At 43.3% G+C, this 19281-nt stretch overlaps 1 protein-coding gene across 2 annotated transcripts in view; it reads right to left on the reverse strand.

The window, feature by feature from the left end:
* MAP3K9 (mitogen-activated protein kinase kinase kinase 9) overlaps positions 1-19281 on the reverse strand; it is a 75222-nt gene that overhangs the window by 35199 nt on the left and 20742 nt on the right. For both annotated transcript variants that reach the window (XM_044436791.1, XM_044436790.1), the window contains exons 5-10: positions 17102-17277; positions 15234-15474; positions 13852-13974; positions 12701-12854; positions 9952-10064; positions 1935-2738 (exon numbers count right to left, since the gene is read on the reverse strand). In XM_044436791.1, coding sequence (XP_044292726.1) covers positions 1935-2738; positions 9952-10064; positions 12701-12854; positions 13852-13974; positions 15234-15474; positions 17102-17277 — 1611 coding nt within the window. The remainder of the gene's footprint in view (positions 1-1934; positions 2739-9951; positions 10065-12700; positions 12855-13851; positions 13975-15233; positions 15475-17101; positions 17278-19281) is intronic.

Genomic DNA, 19281 nt, shown 5'->3' on the forward strand with positions numbered 1-19281 from the left:
GTGCAGGAATTATAATGAAGAGGAGCTTCTGCTCAGTGGATCCCATTTTAGAACTCTGCAATTCCGCCTGAATGCTGCTCTTTTGTTACATGCTGTAGACCTCAAGAAGCAGCATAAACTGTTGCTTAATAATGGGTTTGAAGTGATTATGTTTTTAAGACTGGCTTAGTATAGATTAATGGAATTAGTATACTATCTGTACTGGATAAAATCTATCTTATTTTACTATGAACTTTATCTTGTTAGATAAGTAATACACGAGTATCAATGCATTCTTGAACAATTTCATTTGGATAAGTGGTAGGGTAGGAACAGACTCATTTTTAAGGACAGAATTGCCAAGTGCCTTTATCCTGGCGAAAGGAATTATACTCTTAAAATGCTACTTCATTTCTTTTATTAAGTTTGGGAACACGAGGAAGTATAACTTCAGAATAAGAAATAACTTCAGAACATAACCTTGTCGTTTTCAGAGGTATTGCAGGTGTTTCATACTGAAAGGCAAGAAAATACTAGCTGTAGATACAAAATGGAAAAGCACTGAGGCAGTATCCAATGCTGCCTGTCCCTGAGAGGGGCTCAGCCTTACTTCCATTTTGCACCAGCCCTGCTGATTCTCTTTCACTACTTGCAAAATGGAGATTTGGCAAGTACCAACATGAGTGGAAATGCCAATTTCCAGAAGGTAGGTTGGTGGATCTCACTTATGTGAGCTCTGCTATTTTTCCACATTCCAGAAATGAGTGTTTTTGTTCATTTCAGAACTGCCAAATCTCTGTCCTGCAAGCTGCAGGCATTGCAGGTTGAAGAGAACTAGAGGGGCTGGCTGTTCACAGGCAATCTCCATTGAATACTGCCCACTATAATCTTCTATAAGAAAAGGAACTTAATTTTCTTAATTTATTTTGTCACCGTTCCTTATTGTACTAATTTCATAAGGATGCTGTCCTGATAACCCAACAGGATAAAGGGCAGTACACAAAATTGAAATAAATGGGATAACGAATGTCATGCATGGCTAAGAGCCCTCGAAGAAACCAAGAGTTTTCATTTGCAACCTGAAAATTTCACCATCATCTAAAACATAATGTTGTCAGCCTTGCTTTTAATATCAATTTTAGGCACAGAAATGCTCTTATTTTACCAAGAATCCAAGCTCGTGCTGAAAATGTCTGTAACATTGACAGTAAATGCCTAAGAAGCAGACGTTTATTAGGGATTTTATGGTACAGCATCAGCTAAGTCATGCTGTGGCAAGTCCTGAAATGGTTCTATTGAAATTTGACCCAAAATATCTGAGGCAGAACACCAATAACCTCACGTTTGCTGTCAAACAATTATTGAAAGGCTAGAAAATCCTTCAGCCAGAATGAAAGCAAGCACATTCAAAAATTTTGAATAATTTCCATTGCTAAATCCAGATTACAATTCAAAACCAGTTTTTTTAAAAAATTGGCAGAAATTGGGGCAACAAACATTCTTGTGGGAAAGAAAACACCAAGACCACTTGGGAAAGAGCTGGAGAGGAGGGGCTGGAGGTACAGTTTTGTATGGCATGGGGGCAAAAGGTATGCAAGTAGGAAGCCAATATTAAAGGAAAATGAAGTAGGAGGGGAAGGCTGAAACCGGTAGCCACAAATAAAGGATAGAGTTTCAGGGCATGAGGAAAGATGAATAAAGACTGGACAGAAGTAGACTTCACTGCTTCAGTACATAGGGGAATCTTTTTTGTTGCTTGCCCTATTCACACGAGGGCTCAAAAACATTGATTAGACTGAGAATGCTGGTTAACTTCAGCAATGTCTTCAGCAAATACTCTCCTCCTATTTTACCTCAGAGCCAACATCTTCAACATGGGAAGAGTGCTCGGAAGAGCCCTTGTCCTGGCTTTTAATTTAATCAGTGGGATACAAGAACAGAAAAGGATAACCTACCTGCTCCAAGTGCTCCTGTTGGAGAATTACTAGAAGAAGATCCATTGGCAAGCAGACCAGCCACTTTTATGGCACCATCGGAGGGGGTGCGTCTGTGCCCCCCTGGTGGGGCTTCTGAGGAAAGAGTCACATGTGTGGGAGTCAAAGACTGGTTGGGATCCTGTTTGAACCTCTCGATGCGGGTATTAACCAGTGGGTTACTAACTACTGGCAAGGGAGCCTTCACTGTTACAGGGCTGACAGGCATCTCGTACACCACGATCTCATCACTGTCTGATCGCAGCAGGGAACGGGTGGAGTTACATTCAGAAATGGAAGACAGGGAGAGCAGTGTCAGAGAGTTGGATGGCTCCCCCAGCAACCACATGGGCTCCTCTTTCCTGAAGAGCTTCCTTGAAGGCGGGCTGGTACTCTGGCGGGAGCGCCCAGCCCGCTGAAAGAGACTGTCACGCTTCTTCTTCTCTTCCTTGGGGGCATCCAGCTCCTCCTGGGTTAGAAGCAGACATTTGCCAGCCTCCAAGAGGTCAAAGCCTAGGCCAGCAGCAGCCAGGACAGCCCCACAGCCAAGAAAAGCAAGCTCACAGCGCTTGTGCTGGGAGCCCCCACGTTTGAGGCTGTTGGTGGGGGTGAGCTGAGGGGTGCTTGTGGCAGAGTTCATTGGGGTGATCTCTTCATTGGGATCACTGGACTGGCCATCCCAGTCCTCATTCTTCTGAAATGGGATGCAGAGGTACGATTGGCTGGACCCAGGGGATCGCTGTGTCTTGCTCTCTCCATTTTTCAAAGAATCACTGTCTTCATTTTCTGCAACACATGTACATACAAAATGGCTCCTTACAATTTTCACTAGAAATATGCACTGCTTACAGTCACCATGTTCGTCCAAGTAGAAATGTCTTGCTTCCATAGAAATCTGTATTTAAGACAGAATACAAATGCCCTATGCCCTGAGCCAGGAAAGCCCTGAAAAAAGGTACACTGGATTTTCTAAATTCTCAGGAGGTAACTTCTGCATATTAAACTGTTTATGCAGCTATAAGAACTTACATCATTTTAAAATGACATCATTCTAAGAAAGTCCCATCCTGTGCCTGATTATCTGGATAAATACCAGACCAGAAAGACAGCCCTGCTATAGGCCTTGTGTCTCAAGAGATACACTTGAGTGAGCGTCCTTTTAAAAAGATGTGAAATAATGCACAGCTAAATGCAGATGAACCACTCATTGCTCAACAGAGGCCACTTGTGGTGGTCAAGCATGTTTCCTAGAACAGTTTCTTTCCATCCAACTAGGTGAGGCAACACCAGAAAGATCAGACAGGGGGAAGGACCCCTTCTGAAATAAGACAGCAGTGGGAGGGACAGAATGATAACAAATCATCTTTAGGCAGTTCTCCCTCTTAAAGAGTCCACCATTTTCACAGATAATTCCTCTGTCAGGAAAAATACATGTTGAATGACAGCACACCCACATCTACCTGGAAAGCAAGCACCGAGGTGTGATGAACAAAATTAAAACAAATGTGGAAAATGCAAAAGAGGGTAAATGCCAATACTTGCATAAACAAGGGTGAGTGAAAAGGGACTACCTCATCTGTTCTACAGGGAAATGTGGAACATGTAGATGCAGAAATACATAAATATGCAAATGTTAGATGTGTACATATGCACCCGACATTCATTATTTGCAAAGCTACTAGAATGTCTATCTGAAAAAAACAAAACAAAAAAACTCCAAAATAAAACAAAACCAACCCCCCACTCCCCTACCCACTGCCCCAAGTCCTGTTTGCAGGCTTACATGCCAATAGATATGACACAAAAGCAAAAAGGAAGAGGAAAATAAGCAAATTCAAGTAGTAATCCTTATGTAGCTCAATTCAGACAAGACAGAATTACTATCAGTGAATGGTTCATCAGCCTATTCCAGATGGAGTTACACTGCACTCTGCAGAATCAGGGCTTCACTCTGGAGGTGCCAGCTGATGCAGCTTTATACTAGGAGATCAGCTGACCTCCTTGGCATGACCCACCTTTCACTACTTGAGCCTAGTGTGTCAGCTAAGTTCCCTGGGTACAGGGAGCCTCACCACAATTTTTCAATCTTTGGTAAACTCCAGATTAGATTTATAAAATGTGTTATCGATGGGGCTGCTTTGAAGATTTCTTGGAAACACTGATTAATTTAAAATATTGCTGCTAGGCTGTATACTGGAACAAGTCCAGAAAAGCACATTTAGACCATTTTGAAACATTGCATTGGGTTTTTTCTGAGCACAGTTCAAAGCAGTAGTGCTTATCATAAAGGCCTATACAGCTTGGGACCCAAGCACTTGAAAAAAATGCCTTTTCCTATATGTATCCAACTATGTATTAAGGCAATTGCTAAAAGCAGGTTGCTTACCTGTAACTGATGTTCTTCGAGTGGCCATCTGTGCATTCACACATATGGGTGCTGCGCCTGCGCAGTGCCTAGGCCGGCAGATTAGAAAGCTAATGGTTTTGGTGGGAAAAACTCCGCTCCCCTCCCCCCAGTGGTATAAATAGAGCAGAGTGTCCGCCATTTTGCTCAGTCTTGAAGGCCAAACGTTTGCCCCCTTAAGGCTGGAATGATATTACAATAAGCATCATCACCATCGGTACTCTAAGTACTTAGATACGGTACCGATGAAGAGCATTTCCACTCACCAACACCAAGTGGAGCCGGCGGGTTGGTTGTGTGAATGCACAGATGGCCACTTGAAGAACATCAGTTACAGGTAAGCAACCTGCTTTTCTTCGTCATGGCCTCTGTGCATCAGACATATGGGTGATTAGGAAGCTTACCAGACTTGGAGGAGGGAGGTGTCATCAATGAAGAATAGATGAGAGAACTGCGCTGCCGAAAGAGTAGTCCTGTCTGGCACGGACATCTAGCTGATAATGCTTGGCAAAAGCACATGGAGCAGCCCATGTTGTCACTCTGCAGATATCTTGAAGCGGAACTCCCACGGCAAAGGCAGATGAAGTCGCTACTGCTCGCATAGAATGACCTCTTGGAAACACAGGTAAGTCCATTTTTGTTAGCTGGTATGCCAAGACGATAGTTTCGCCGATCCATTTAGAAAGTCTCTGAGATGTGACTGGGGACCCTTTGTCATGCTCGGAATACTTAACAAAGAGTCTATTAGAAGGACGGAAGGATTCTGTATGGGGTTCTTGTTGTGAGCCGCCCCGAGGCTTTGTTGCGATGGGGGTGGCATAAAAATGTTTTAAATAAAATGAATAAATAAATAAATGTTTAAAAAGCCAAGCAGCGTCGAACATCGAGAGTGTGAAGAGACCTCTCAAACAGATTCGAGGGCAATGGAAAAAACGAAAGCGGAACAATCTCTTGGCTCGTATGGAATGGTTTAGCCACCTTAGGCAAAAACGAAGAATCCATCCGAAGAACAACCTTTTCTTTATGGAAATTCAGATACGGTGGGTCTATTTGAAGAGCACAAAGTTCACTAGCTCTCCGAGCTGATGTGACTGCAATAAGGAAGGCTGTTTTCCAAGACAGTAGACGAAGGCCAACAGTCACCAGAGGTTCAAATGGGGGTTTTGTAAGCACCTGAAGCACTACCGAAAGACTCCATGTTGGCATAACAGGACGCATAGAAGGATGCAAATTCTGTAGTTCTCTAATGAAGCGCCGAACCAAAGGTTGAGAGAAAACTGATAAGCCTTGTATAGTGCCACGATAATGTGATATGGCAGCTGCGTACACTTTAATGGATGATGGTTTAAGTCCTGAATGGTACAGCTGTAAAAGGAAACGCAATATATTCTCATTCGAAGCCATCCGAGGAGCGAATGAATGACATTCAGCAAAGGATGAGAATCTTTTCCACTTTGCCGCATAGGACCGACGGGTGGACAGTCTCAAAGCAGACTCGAGAATCGCCTGAATATCAGGATCTAAAGCTGTCGGTACTGAAGCACCTTCCGTCGAATTCGAAGGAGAAGTACTCTGTACTGTTCATCGAGTCGAGTCCTCCTGTACTTGAGAAGACGTCGGTATCGAGTCAGCAGCAGGATTTAGGCGATGCACCAGGCCGTCAGCTTCAACAATGTCAGATCTGGATGTCGGATCAGTCCATTCTGTTGTGTTAACAAGTGAGGAATTGTGGGAAGCCGAAGAAACACTCCTTTGGACAGCTGAAGGAGAGTGGTGAACCAAGGTTGTCTCGGCCACCACGGAGTTATCAATAGTCCTGTGGCGTTGTCTTGAACTATTTTCGATGCCACCCTCGTTAGGAGTGGAATTGGAGGAAAAGCGTAGAAAATCATATTGTCCCAAGGGATCGTGAGGGCATCCCCTCTCGATCCCGATCCGATACCCACTCTTGAACAATACAGTTCGCAAACCCTGTCGTTCCGGGTAGCAAACAAGTCCATGTCCGGGTATCCCCATAGGTGGAAGAGGTGTTCGCAAAGTTGTCTATCCAACTCCCACTCGTGGGTTGTTGACATGTGTCTGCTCAACATGTCCACTTCTACGTTGTCGGTTCCAGCCAAGTGAACCACTAGGAGTAGTATGTCCCTTGGGATGCACCAATCCCAAATTTCCATCAATAAACGCACTAGAGCTGGTGACTTTGTCCCGCCTTGCTTGTTGATGTAGAAAACAGCAGCGATGTTGTCGCAAGCAATTTGGACAACCTGATGGCATAGGACAGTCTCGAAGGATTTGAGAGCGTTGAAAATCGCCAGGAGCTCGAGGAAATTGATATGCTTCGTTGCTTCCAATTGGTTCCAAGTCCCTTGGACCTGAAGTCCTGCACATGCTGCACCCCGTCCGACAAGGGATGCATCGGTGTACAAGGTTATCGTCGGTTGAGGCGGCCGAAACAGAACGCCGGTAGACAGATTGTCTGGGATAGTCCACCAAGTCACAGTATGTAGGATCGACAGCGGGATCCGGATTAACTTGGCAGGCGGATCCCGCAGCGGATGAAAGGACTTGTTGAAGAACAGCTGTATGGGTCACAGTCGTAGTCTGGCGTACGGGACAATGGCAACTGCAGCAGCCACCTATCAGATGTAATGGACTCCCAAATGGGAAGTCAGCTTTGGAGCAGGTCCCCAAAAGGGAGAGGGGAAGGTGGGGAGTGGAGAGAGAGAATGGCCCGCCCGGACTGTCAACGTTGGCATTTCTCAGTATCGAAACGTCGACAACCCTGGGAGAAGCGCTGTCGTGGCGGCTGCCTTCAACGCTGCTGCCTCTGGTGGTATTGCTGCCGAGGCTGGTATTGTTGTCGGTAAGAGGATCGGGGCCATTGCCACTTATGTTTCTGCTGAGGAAGCTTCATACGGCATGGAGTCATGTGCGATTCATGGATCGACTTCAGCTTGTGGTCGGTCTTTTGGTGGAAAAGTCCGGTGCCATCAAACAGCATTTCCTCGATCCTCCTCTTCATTTCATCTGGAAAATTACAGTTGCGTAGCCACGCATGGCGTCGCAGAGATGGCACTGACGAGGGCCCTCGAGTCGGTATCCACATGGTGCCTGGCAGTGGAGAGTTGTTGTATCGCCACCTGCATTGCCTCCTTTATGAAAACTCTGGCCAAGTCCGCTTGTTCATCCGGAAGGGAGGAAGCAACATTATCCAGTTTCTGCATTATGAAGTACTGGTAACGTGCCAGTGTTGCTTCATAATTCGATACGCGGAGGTCAAGCCCAGAGGCCGCATAGATCCGGTGCGCGAGCATATCGATTTTCCTCCCTTCCTTGTCACGAGGGGCCATGTGTCCCCTCGACTCTCTGCCCTGGGAGGACTCAACCACCACAGAGGTTGGCTTTGAATGACGGAGCAAGAATGGGATGTCGTCCTCCCGCACCCGATATATGGCCTCGTACTGACAGGATGTTGCCTGTGGTTGAGCCGGCTGGTCCCAGGGCTGGACCATAGCCTGTCAGAGTGTCGTAATGAGTGGAAGGGCTATGGCTGCGGACTGCTCTCCCCTGACAATTGGTACTGGGACCGGGATGATGATGGGCCTCGATCTCCAGAGACCGAACGAGACGAGAGATGAGCTCCGCAAAGGTGACATGCGGTTTGTCAGGGGAAGCGGGACCCTGGGAGGTGATAGCCACATCAGGAGATGTAGAATCAATCTCCAAGTCATCCGAGTCTTCAAGGTACTGGTGGCGATCACTAGAAGATGCAGATTCCAGAGAGGTCAGCTGTCCTCTCTCCACATGCCTCGACATAGATAGGGCCTCCCTCGGCACCGATGGTGACTGACGGTCCTGTGGGTAAAAGGAATATGGTTGGTATTCACCCCAAGTAGGGAAACCACCATACCCATGCATCGGCCAATCATTATCTCCATGCTCAGATGCACGGCTTTGATGTCTTGGAGGCGAGGGCGAATCTGCAGGTGGTTCAACCATGGGCATCGGAGTAGGAGAGCGTTCCCTCAGTGAGGAGTCTCTAATATCTCTGTCAGAAATAGACTTCCTAAGCGGCTCCTCTGGTTGTTGAGGAGGCATGCTCTCAGGCCGGATAGGCTGCCTGGGGGATCCGGGTGGGGTCACCTGCATCGCGGATTGCAGGGCCGGTTCCGAGGGAGTCGGTACCGCGATGGCGGTCGGTACCTAGAAGCCCGATGAACCCGAACCATGGTGTTTGGGCGGCTGGGATTTTTGCCTTTACAGGCGGGCTTGTCCGTCTTTTCCTTTCTCGGCTTCTTATGCACAGAGGGCTTGTCTGAGCTGGTATGTTTGCGCTTTTCTTGCTTCTTCGCTGGAGAAGAAGGTAGCTGCTGGGCCTTCATAGAGGTGGCGCCTTCGTCCAAAGGATGCTGTGGAGGAGCAGTCGAAGCCGGAGCAGGGCTCTTCGGAGGTGCGGCAGAGGCGGAGCACTGAGAGGGCGCGGCCAAGGAGGAGCCAGGCCTTAAGACCAGTTGGTCAGATTGCATCAAGGCCTGGTCCCATAAAAGCTTGCGGAGATGATTCTCCCTATTTTTTCTAGCTTGCTTGGTAAATGCCAAGCAATGGCTGCACTTATCGGTTCTATGCCCCTTGCCGAGGCAGGGGAGGCATAGGTCATATGGATCCGTGGGCGACATTTTGGATCTTCACTCAATGCATTTGTGGAATGCCACTTGCTGCGCCATCGCGAAAATAGAAAAGAGAAGATAGTGCCGAGGGTAAGATAATATTTTTGATATAGGAACCAAGATTGAAGAAAGATGGGATAAGAGCAAAAACTTGGAGTATAAGAAGATAGGAACAAGATATATAGCAAAAATTGTAAACAAACAGTAAGCACGAGGATCTAAGCGAGAGACGAACATGCACGAGGCACAGTGAACGGCGGTCGCAAAGACTGAGCAAAATAGCAGACACTCCGCTCTATTTATACCACTGGAGGGAGGGGAGGGGAGTTTTTCCCGCCAAAACCGTTAGCTTTCTAATCTTCTGGCCTAGGCACTGTGCAGGCGCAGCACCCATATGTGTGATGCACAGAGGCCACGACAAAGAACAATAAGAGTCACTGTGGTGTTATGTTAGTGTTGGCCTAGGATTGGGGAGATCCAGGGTTCTAAACCTTACTCAGTCATGAAGCTCACTGGGTGACTTTCAGCTAGTCACTAACTTTTAGCCTAACCTAATTTACAGAGTACTTGTGAAGATAAAACTGAGTGGAAAGGAACCATGCATCCCATCTTGAGCTACTTGGAGGAAAAGTAAAATAGAAATGTAATAAATTAATTCTTGTCTATGTATCGTCACCTCCTAAGCCATTCAACAGTTGTGGGAGGAGAGAAGCCAAATCAGTCAGCATCAGCCAGGCTTATGGAGTAAGAACATTTGCTCCAGGTGTGCTTTATGAAGTATAGTGTGGAAGCCCTATACTCAAGAGTACAGAACCTTTCTGGGTTGGTCTTAAAGAGCTACATGTAGGAGAGGAAGAAGGTGGGTGAGAATTATCTGTTTTGAGAGAACCAAGTCTGCTTTATTCAAATTATTTAACAGTTACTTTACCCATCTCTGTTAGACTTGTAAATCCTGGGAAAGGGATTATTGTTCTGGGGACTTTTCCTAGGTTTGGTGCACTTGATGACCATTGTCTGGATCCATCAACCAGGGAGTTCAGACTAAAATAAAGAGAAGGAATAAAAGTATAAATGCAGGAAATTGCTTTCTTCTCACAAGTTTTATGACTCATCACTCAAATTAGTGAAGGATGAAGATATTCATGTCAAGTGTTTGTTTATACAAGCAGTCCCCAAGTTATGAACACCCAAGTTATGAATAACCCTTACTTATGAATAAACTGCCAAAATACTGCAGAAAATTGTCATCACCACAGAGAGAGAGGAAGTGAAAGGGGAGAGAGGGAGGCCTCCAAAGCATGCCTTCCTGCTCAGCCTATCTGAAGAGGGAAATCTCCTTAGCATTTCCTTGCTGCTAAGAGGCAGCACTAGTCAGTTTGGGTGGGACAGGGACTAGAGATATTCACAAGTTTTCCATTTTGATGTGCCCCTAACCCCCGTAAATGTGGAGTGCCGAATGTACGTGATCCAATGTATGTATACATTTGACTTAAAGACAAATTTCCATTTGCTCAGGAACGGAAATCATTTGTAACACAGGGACTGCCCGTATAGGTAATTCATGAAGTGTTCGTCAGTATAAGTTCCCAGACAAATATATATGGGCATGTTGTGAGTGGAGCTGGCTGGTGCCGGAGGTCAGACTAGATGGCCTGGGAGGACCCTTCTGACTCGGTCTGTTTCTATGTTTCTATATTTTAAAGAACTGAAGAATTAATCAAATACAACAGCAAATTAGGACCCCTAATGTGACCTCAATCCAGACTGGGATTCTGATTTTTTTGCGCTAGGAATAACCTCCTCCAATTAGAATTTTTTTTCCTGAATGAAAATTGTAGGTATATGGGATCAGATCTGTTTGGGACAATGACCCAATTCATGCATAATAGTGGTAAATCATGGGATAATATATAAAAAGGCCTAATGTATCTGAGAAGCATTAAAGCTACTCTGTTTCCCACCACCACAAAATGAAAAAGGTGGGATATAAATATAATAAAGGAATTAATAAAATACCAGTGAATTCTGATATGCAGAATTATATGATCCAATCTAGGTCCTATCTATTAGTAATAAAGACCTTATCTTATGAACTTGCTTTTGCAAGTGTACAAGGCTGTGTCGTCTTTTATTCACCTCTAAAACACAACAGGATTACAGAAAATGCATTGTCTCATTTATACTCGCTCTTCATTCAAAGACCTCAGATTAGCTTAGACAATTTTCCCAGGTAGTCTCCCATCCAGGCAGTTTATAATACTCCCAACTAAGCATAGCTATGTAAAATACCACACAGCAAGAGATACCCAGGAGGACAATTGTGCATAAATGGAGTTGGCATGCTAACTTCCAAAATAAGAAAAGGGAAGACCTTTGGTAGACTATGTAAATTGCCTCTGTAGACATGTAAATCGATGTAAATCTAGATTCATTGCCTCCACACAATTTAAAGGAGTGGGATTGTACTGCATTTCTCATTTTGCAGCTGCAATTAAAAACACAACAGCAAACATTTGCTGCCAAAGTCTAGTCTAGTCCAGTCCTTATCATAGCCTTGAAAGTTACACTATATGCTTCCTTTGTGGGATGGCCACTGGCTTCTTTCATAAAAGCAGCAGGCGAAAATTTGTTGGCTGAGCTGAGGATGCCTTTAATGAAAGCTATTTCTTACTCTGTTTCTATCAGTACAATACAACACAGTGAGTGTAAACACACATGCACGCAGACTCACTCAAACACAGAGATCACTAGAGGGTGCTAGAAGGCAACCGGGTCTTCCAACCGCTTAGGACACAATTTGTAAATTTTCAGCAACAATCTCAATTGAGCAAATACAATTTATTCTTTGATGCTATAACAGCTTGAAAGCAAGGGCACTTTTAGAGAAATAATGGAGATGATGGTTTATAAAATCTAAGGAAATAAAAATAAAGCTGTTCACAATTTGCTGTGCAATTGGATGCTGGCAAAGTAGACAAGGGGCAACAGTACCTTTGCTTTCATTTCTGACACCAGTGCAGCCTCCCCAACAGGCCTTGCTCACCACCTTGCCTTGTGCTTCCCTCTCATGGATCCCCCAATACAGCTGAGGGTCTTCCCCAACCAGAAATGTAAGCTGCACCTTTATTCATACTTTTCCCAGCACAATGAACTGCAGGACCACTGAGCTATGCCAACTCTATTCCCAAGGTTTAAAGAGCCAGAAAAAAGCAAAGAAGCAGTCAACAACTATTCTCATGAAATCCGTTGTTTCTGTACTGCTCTTTTTGTACAATGTTTCTCATTTAGTCAATGTATCGACACAAACACTCCCAAGCCATGTTTTCTTGAATTAGTACTGTATTTTCCAAAGACTTTCCATTAAATAGGGATGATATACTGTACTATGGCATTAAAAAGACACAGAGCGAGTTTACCCAACTTGGCAATCTACCCCGCAAATAAGCTGCGATGTGTAGATTGTTCAAGGAACAGCCTGTGGTGTGCCCAACAGATGATCAGACTCATCATGGGTTGTCCCCCCACTCTTTTCCCCTCCATCCTCCTGCAGGGAATAAGGCCATGGAAAGCAAATTGAACAGAATGAACTGGCAAGCAGTTATACCAGCAGAAAGATGCTGGTTTTGTGAAGGAGAAGGCTGTGTTTTCACACAGTGGCAACTATGAGTTCTTCTTACCCGTCTTCATCTGCTATTAGTCCCTTATGGCAAAGTGAGCTTGGCCCCCATGTACGTCCTCTCTTTTTCTGGCCTCTTTTTTCCTCTTCTCCCTCCTCGTCCTTCTGGGATACAGAGTTGCGTCCCCATGTTTTGTTGCTTTCACCAGGTGTTACTATGGCAGAAGAGATGAACAGAAAAAGTGAGCAGGTATTTGGAGCAGGCAATGCTTTGTGCATTACGCAGTCTTTCCTGAAACTGGCAAACCCAAGGATGTATTTGTCGTACTATATCCTCACCTAGTGCAGCTCTAGAACAGGCACTATTAGATCTATGCTGCGTGTAACAGAAAGTAGATTAGATTAGTTGCTGGGGGAAGGAAAAGAGCCCTTCTGAGGAATGGGCAGCTATTTGTCACTTTTATTTTTAAGAAAAAGAGGAAGCACACATTACTGGAGAAGGAATTACGGAGCATCCAAAGAAAGGGTATTAAAAAAATAAAGTAGTGACAAAGCTTTGCTGCAGAATGGTGTGTGTCGTTTGGCTTGTGTCCATCTTCAAGTAGTACAGCCATGAAGGTGCATCTGTACCAGCCCTCACAGAAAGAAAGCTTATGTAAGCTAAATGAAGAAATGGCTTTTTGCCACCCCTCTCTGGAGGATTCTTCCACAACAGCAGCACTGCAGTTGATAAGTGATGACTTACAGTGTTCACCAAGCATGATGTAATGGGCACAATCCAACAGACCCGCGGCGTTCAGCCAACCCACATTTCACACTGCACTCACTGCTCCAACGAACTAAAGAAGGGAAGGACTTGATTCTTTTAGCAGCAAAAGATCACCACATGCTGGGAGGGGTTTCTTCACTGGATGTGTCTACATGCCCCAAGAAAATAAATCCCAACTATTTTTTGACTGTTTCACAACTATAAATCACAACTATTTTTCCACAGTACCAGCTGTAGAAACTATGGACACATGGGAGCTGGCAACTAGTTGCTGAAATACACACACATGTTGATAATAATAAAAAAATCAATCTGATTCCAGATAAAGTGCCCTCAACCAGGGAGTGCTGCAGTGTTGTGCCCTGAAGAGTAATCCCAGCCACGCACTGGCCATTTGCCATATGTGACACTGTAGTTAAAGTAGTCTAAAGCAAACGGCTTACATTGAATGGCCCTGAGTCGGGGAATGATGGTAGGACTGGCAGGAGGACTGGAACAACTGTTGATCAAGCTTTTCCGTTTATCCAGGGTTGGAGATGCTTGCACTGTGAATTTGTGCTGGAAATCTGTTCAAAAAAGAAATCTTGATAAATAGACTCAGTAGTGAACTAATGCCAACACCCCAGGAAATATATTTGTTCCTTCTGCTAATGTACTAGCAGTATTGCAATTAGGATATCTTAATGCTTATCTCCAAACAGATGTAAAATTTTCACCAACTGAATTTGGAGTGCACAGAATGTAGATTTCTGAGGCTTCCAAAAGTCCCTGCCAACAAGACCAATAATCAGGAATGTTGTAACCTGAAGGGAAAAAAAATCTTAAGACCCTTTTTCAGTCCATCCCTGAATGAAATTATCTGTACTTGCAATGAATTCACCTTTACCCTCAAAAAAAGTGCAACTATTTGAGTTCAAATATAAACAAGACCATGGTAGCAATAGTTAAATTTATGAACTCATCTAATTTGCCAAGACAACTCCAGAGAATAGGAAGAACCATGCGTGTGTGCACTTATTCAGCCCTACATATCTGCATACTGAAATATTTACCTCAATATCATGGCAGATCTGCTGCTTTTGGCCATTATTAGTCATGTTATCAACTCTTTCCAAGATGGCATGCTGGGAGGTATCCCCTCCCCACCCAAAAGAAAAGAAAAAAAGAAAAGAAAAGAAACAAAGACAGGTGGGACTCTGTATCTTCCACAGCTAAATTGGAAAGATAATTCTGGCAGATTCAACATTTATTAGCCTTCAAACCTGCACCTGGCAACATTTCTTTTCTATCCAATTATTAAAAGGTATAGGACTCCTGTCTTCATTTGTGTCAATCCACCCTAGCCTATTGTGGAGCACAATGCACATTATCAAAGAATGAGCTGATAATGAGAGAGTTTTGAACTCTGGCCTATGCAAAAGCATAAACAAAAGAATGCTAAAAGTCTTTTCTAGCACACACAGTGAATGATGAATTAAAGCTCAACTCCTATTACAGCTGTAGTGAGCTGACTGGATGAAGAGAAAGAGGAAAGAGCTGTGTCCTTGGAAAGATGTTGCTAACTTTGCACAGTCTCCATGTTCCACATATTTGGCTGCTTGAATCTCATGCTTAAATAGAATATCAAACAGTGCTTGCTATACACGCCAAATATCTTTTTATTTACAAGATGTCACTCACTGTATAAGAAGTCATCTTTAATTGTTTAATGCCAATTGATCACATTTGCAAACAGCATATTCTATATACGTGACTCTAGAGGAAAGTTACAGTGAACACTTGTGAAAGTGACAGAGCTCTCGTTAGCCCTGCTGCTGAGACACACCAGAGGGGAGACTGATGCGGTTGCCGTCTTTCAACTTGAGCCGGTTCCGCCTGAATTTGCCCATGCGTTTTTTCACGCGGGGCTTCTCCTGGCAGAGTTGGTGGATGATTATGTTGAGCTCCCTTTCCAAGATGTCAATCTCCCGCTCTGCCAGTTCTTGTTCCCGCCGCCGCAGCAACTCCTCATGGTTCTTCTGCTGAACGGCTGCTCGGGTTAATTCTTCTTCCCATGTCCGCAGTTCCTGCAAGGGAGCAGAACAAATCCCTTACCAGAAGTTTGATACCCGTCTAAAAACTGCAGCATAAAATTCAGTTATCACTGGCCTCTGTTATTGTTCCTGCTCTTGAGTTGCAAGGCCTACACATGGAAAAAGAACCCAAGTTCTTTCCCAAAAGCACTGTACAGAAATGCACCGTGGCCCCCTGTGCTGGCTTGATCATTTATAAAGATGGTCTGAATAATCAAGGACTCAGTCATAAGTGATCAATAATTAAAAACTGAAATCATCTGTTTTTGTAGGCTACTTCTCTTGGCAGGCAGTAACCAAATCCTCAAAGGACGCATGGCTGGGCGAAAAAAATCTGGTGTCTTCAATGCAGGAAGCAGACAACTTGGCTGATTATTTTCATCATTTGTCTGTTTGTTTCAGAAATACTAATATTGCTAATATCAATAGTTTCCACAAGCCTCATAAGAAGTCATTTATTTTAAAAATTGCTTATTTAAAACATTTTTACCTAGTGTTGTATCTGAGATGCATCTCTAGATGACAAATGTTATTTCAGAAGTTAATTTGTGCGGCATGAAAAATAGTACTTTGTTTGAACCTTTTAGCTGTGCCATTACACTATGTAAATAAGCTCTCCTTGAAACGGATACCCCACCCTCTCATGTCCCTTCACAAAGAAACCTTCTGACAACTTTGCTTACTAAGTTTGATCTGTTACAATTGACTTATCAGACTTTTTTCAGTATGTACTTTATGCATGCATGCATAAAATGATTAAATACCAACATAATTCTTAAGAATAAAATAAAAGTCTGCATCCTTCTCTTGTCTTAAATTGTATACAACTGTTAAAGGTGCTTTAATGTCATGGAAGAGCATGAAGGGACCTTCCAGGATTAACGAATAATTTGTCCTGATGCAGGAAGCTTACTGCCACAATGCTTCTGTTAGGTTTCGGCAAGGGGCGGCATAGAAATGTCATAATAATAATAATAATAATAATAATAATAATAATAATAATAATAATAATAGACCAAAGGGCCATACACCCTCAGGCGATAACAAAACAAATATGCAAAAAAATGAGAGTAAGAAAAAATAAAAGGAAACCATGAAATGTGGCACAGAAAAGCAAAAACTACAAAACCTTAGCTTTCTAATGTTGCTCAGGAAGATCAAACAAAAGGAAAGTTTTCCTAGAAGGCTACTCCAGCAGTGGTCAAAATGGAACACAGAACATATAGGATAGCAGATCATCCCCACGGAAAATTCCTCTGCTATAGATGGTTCCTGAGTGCAGCTTTACACAGATGCAGCACCCATATGTGGGATGCACAGAGACCATGAAGAAGAACATTATGTTATATTCCTCCTTTAAAAATAGGATTAAAACTTTGCATAGCTTTAAGACTCATTCCTAGGCAAACAAAAATCAAACATGAGATGGGGTAAATAACTTCTCAAGCTTTTATGATATGACTGAACTGTTGAAGGGGTCTTCATTCTACCTGTACCCAGCATATTAAATTTTAAATGGAAGCAGATGTTTGTGTACAGCAAAGAGACTATTCTAGCTTAGTTTTTAGAAGGCTATGATTATAATATGCAGTCACATGCATCCATATTCAATCGTGCTTACCTTTTCTTTGGCCCTGAGTTGATCAAACATCTCCTGAATCTCAATTTTCCAGTCTTCTTGAAGGGAATGGAAGGAGTCCTTTGGCATTTCAAAGAAACCGGACTCCTCTATATTGGTTAGATGGTTCAAAATATTGGCAAAGGACGGTCTTGAATGAGGGTCCGCATTCCAACAATCTAAACATGGCAAACAGATATATTTTCTAGTTCAGATAAACATTCTAATTAAGACGATGCAGGAGCAGCTACAAATCATAGATTATATACAGGTACAGCTCACTAAATTCCTCTTTTTGTTCACATTTTTGTACAGGGGACTAGATTCACCCCACCACAGACTTGTGCTTTTGAAGTACAGAACCCCAATTTCTTCAACATATAAACTGGGTTTTTATTTAAACATCATTTTAATTGTTAAAATATATGACCTGGCCAGGGCAACTTCAACTTCTTCCTCCTTCTCTTTTCTCCTCCTATAATCTTTATTTACTTATTTTATACTGTTAATTTTAATTTTATATTATTGTATCTCAGTGTATTTTTTGTATTTTTGTATTTAGTGGTAATTTATTATGTTCTATTGTATTTCAATGTATCTTGTTGTGTTGTAAGCCGCCCCAAGGCTTCGGCAAAGGGCAGCATAGAAATGTAATAATAATAATAATAATAATAATAATAATAATAATAATAATAATAGCTAAGCTAAGCTGATTTGGCAGAAAATGAGTGCAAATCTAGGCAGCAAATATTCTTATTGTATCTCAATCTTACTCTGTATTTCTAAATAGATAAATAACTTCCTGCTTAACAGAGACAGAAGCTGACAGACCAAGGGAGTCCATTACTTGTCCTGTGTAGGCAAGAAGGGTTCATGCTATACATTGAGCTAGCACATTGAGTCACCTTTGTTAAACTGGAGAGGTATGGGCTTGTAGCCAGATGGATGACCACATGCGGAAGTAGAGCAAGGGGCTGAACTGAATGGCCTTATAGAGCTCTTCCAAGTGTACTTAATTCTCTTCTAAAGCATCCACAGACTGGGGTGATAGGCATGTGTTCAGTGTTGGCCTCTGCTTGTGTTCAAAGCTTCCATTTTCTAAGTCCCTAATCTTTATAGTATTTATCTCTGTACTTTCCACTATGGAAATGAAGAATTCCTCAGACTTAGGATAATACTTGGATGGGTGTTTTATTGTTCTTGATGACCTTATCTAATGTTGACTGCTACCCTGTCTATTTTCTATGGGTAAAAGGGTGAGTTGTTTGTGTCTCTTGGCTGACTGATCTCTTTAAGGGGAAATGTCTTATGCCTCCACAAGAATTCCAGCATTCATTATTCACTATTATTCCAGGATAGTAGGCCCTTCTTCCCAATTCAGGCTTACCCTAACAGGGGTCATAGCCTGAAAGTCTGTCCTAGCCTGGGAACTTGTCTTTATGGCACTAATACTGATATACATGCACAACACACTGCCATTGCCAGCCAGTCCTCTGCCCATAAGATCACTAGCTGATTTCAGCTGGTGATTGTGACTTGTCCCTTTAATCTTATTGTTGTTGCTTGGAGATCATGAAAGATTGCTGCAGAGCCTGTGTTCACAATCTCCTTAAAAGGAAGGCATGAGCTTCTCCTTCAGCATGCCCAGCAGCTTCGTGAAGGAGCTTCCTATGGCTGTCCAGTATGTTTTAACTTTTCTGCTCCTGTAAATGGGTGCACAAAGTTCTTTTATTTCTAAGTTGTCCTTGTTGCACAAAGAGAGCAGATTCCCAGAAACACAAGAGGATCAACTTGCAGCATCACCTGGACAATGCAGAAGGCAGGCAGCCCACTGAAAGAAAAAAAGGCTGTTTTCACAAAAAGCACCCCTTTCCAGGCAAGAGCCTTCTCCCCCCCCTCCCCATTTTCTCCTTTCTTCTTCATTGGGTAGTGACTCTTTGCTTTTGTCCAAACCCTCTGCGGGCTCAGGGAAGGGCCCACATTTTTAAACTGAAAAGGAGTTTCACAGCTCTGTTCCCCTTTAAAATTCTGAATTGCCTATGTTTTATTACACTGTGCTATTATTATGGAACACAGATTTAGAGATTTATTGCTACAGAATCTGAATCTTATAGGTTCTCCACAGGAAAAGCCCTGCTTCCAGGGCACTTACTATCAGCCATCATCTGCTTTCTATCATCTTA

This window comes from Varanus komodoensis, unplaced genomic scaffold, assembly GCF_004798865.1.
Source record: "Varanus komodoensis strain SLA01 unplaced genomic scaffold, ASM479886v1 scaffold3, whole genome shotgun sequence".
In the NCBI taxonomy this organism is placed as follows: domain Eukaryota; kingdom Metazoa; phylum Chordata; class Lepidosauria; order Squamata; family Varanidae; genus Varanus; species Varanus komodoensis.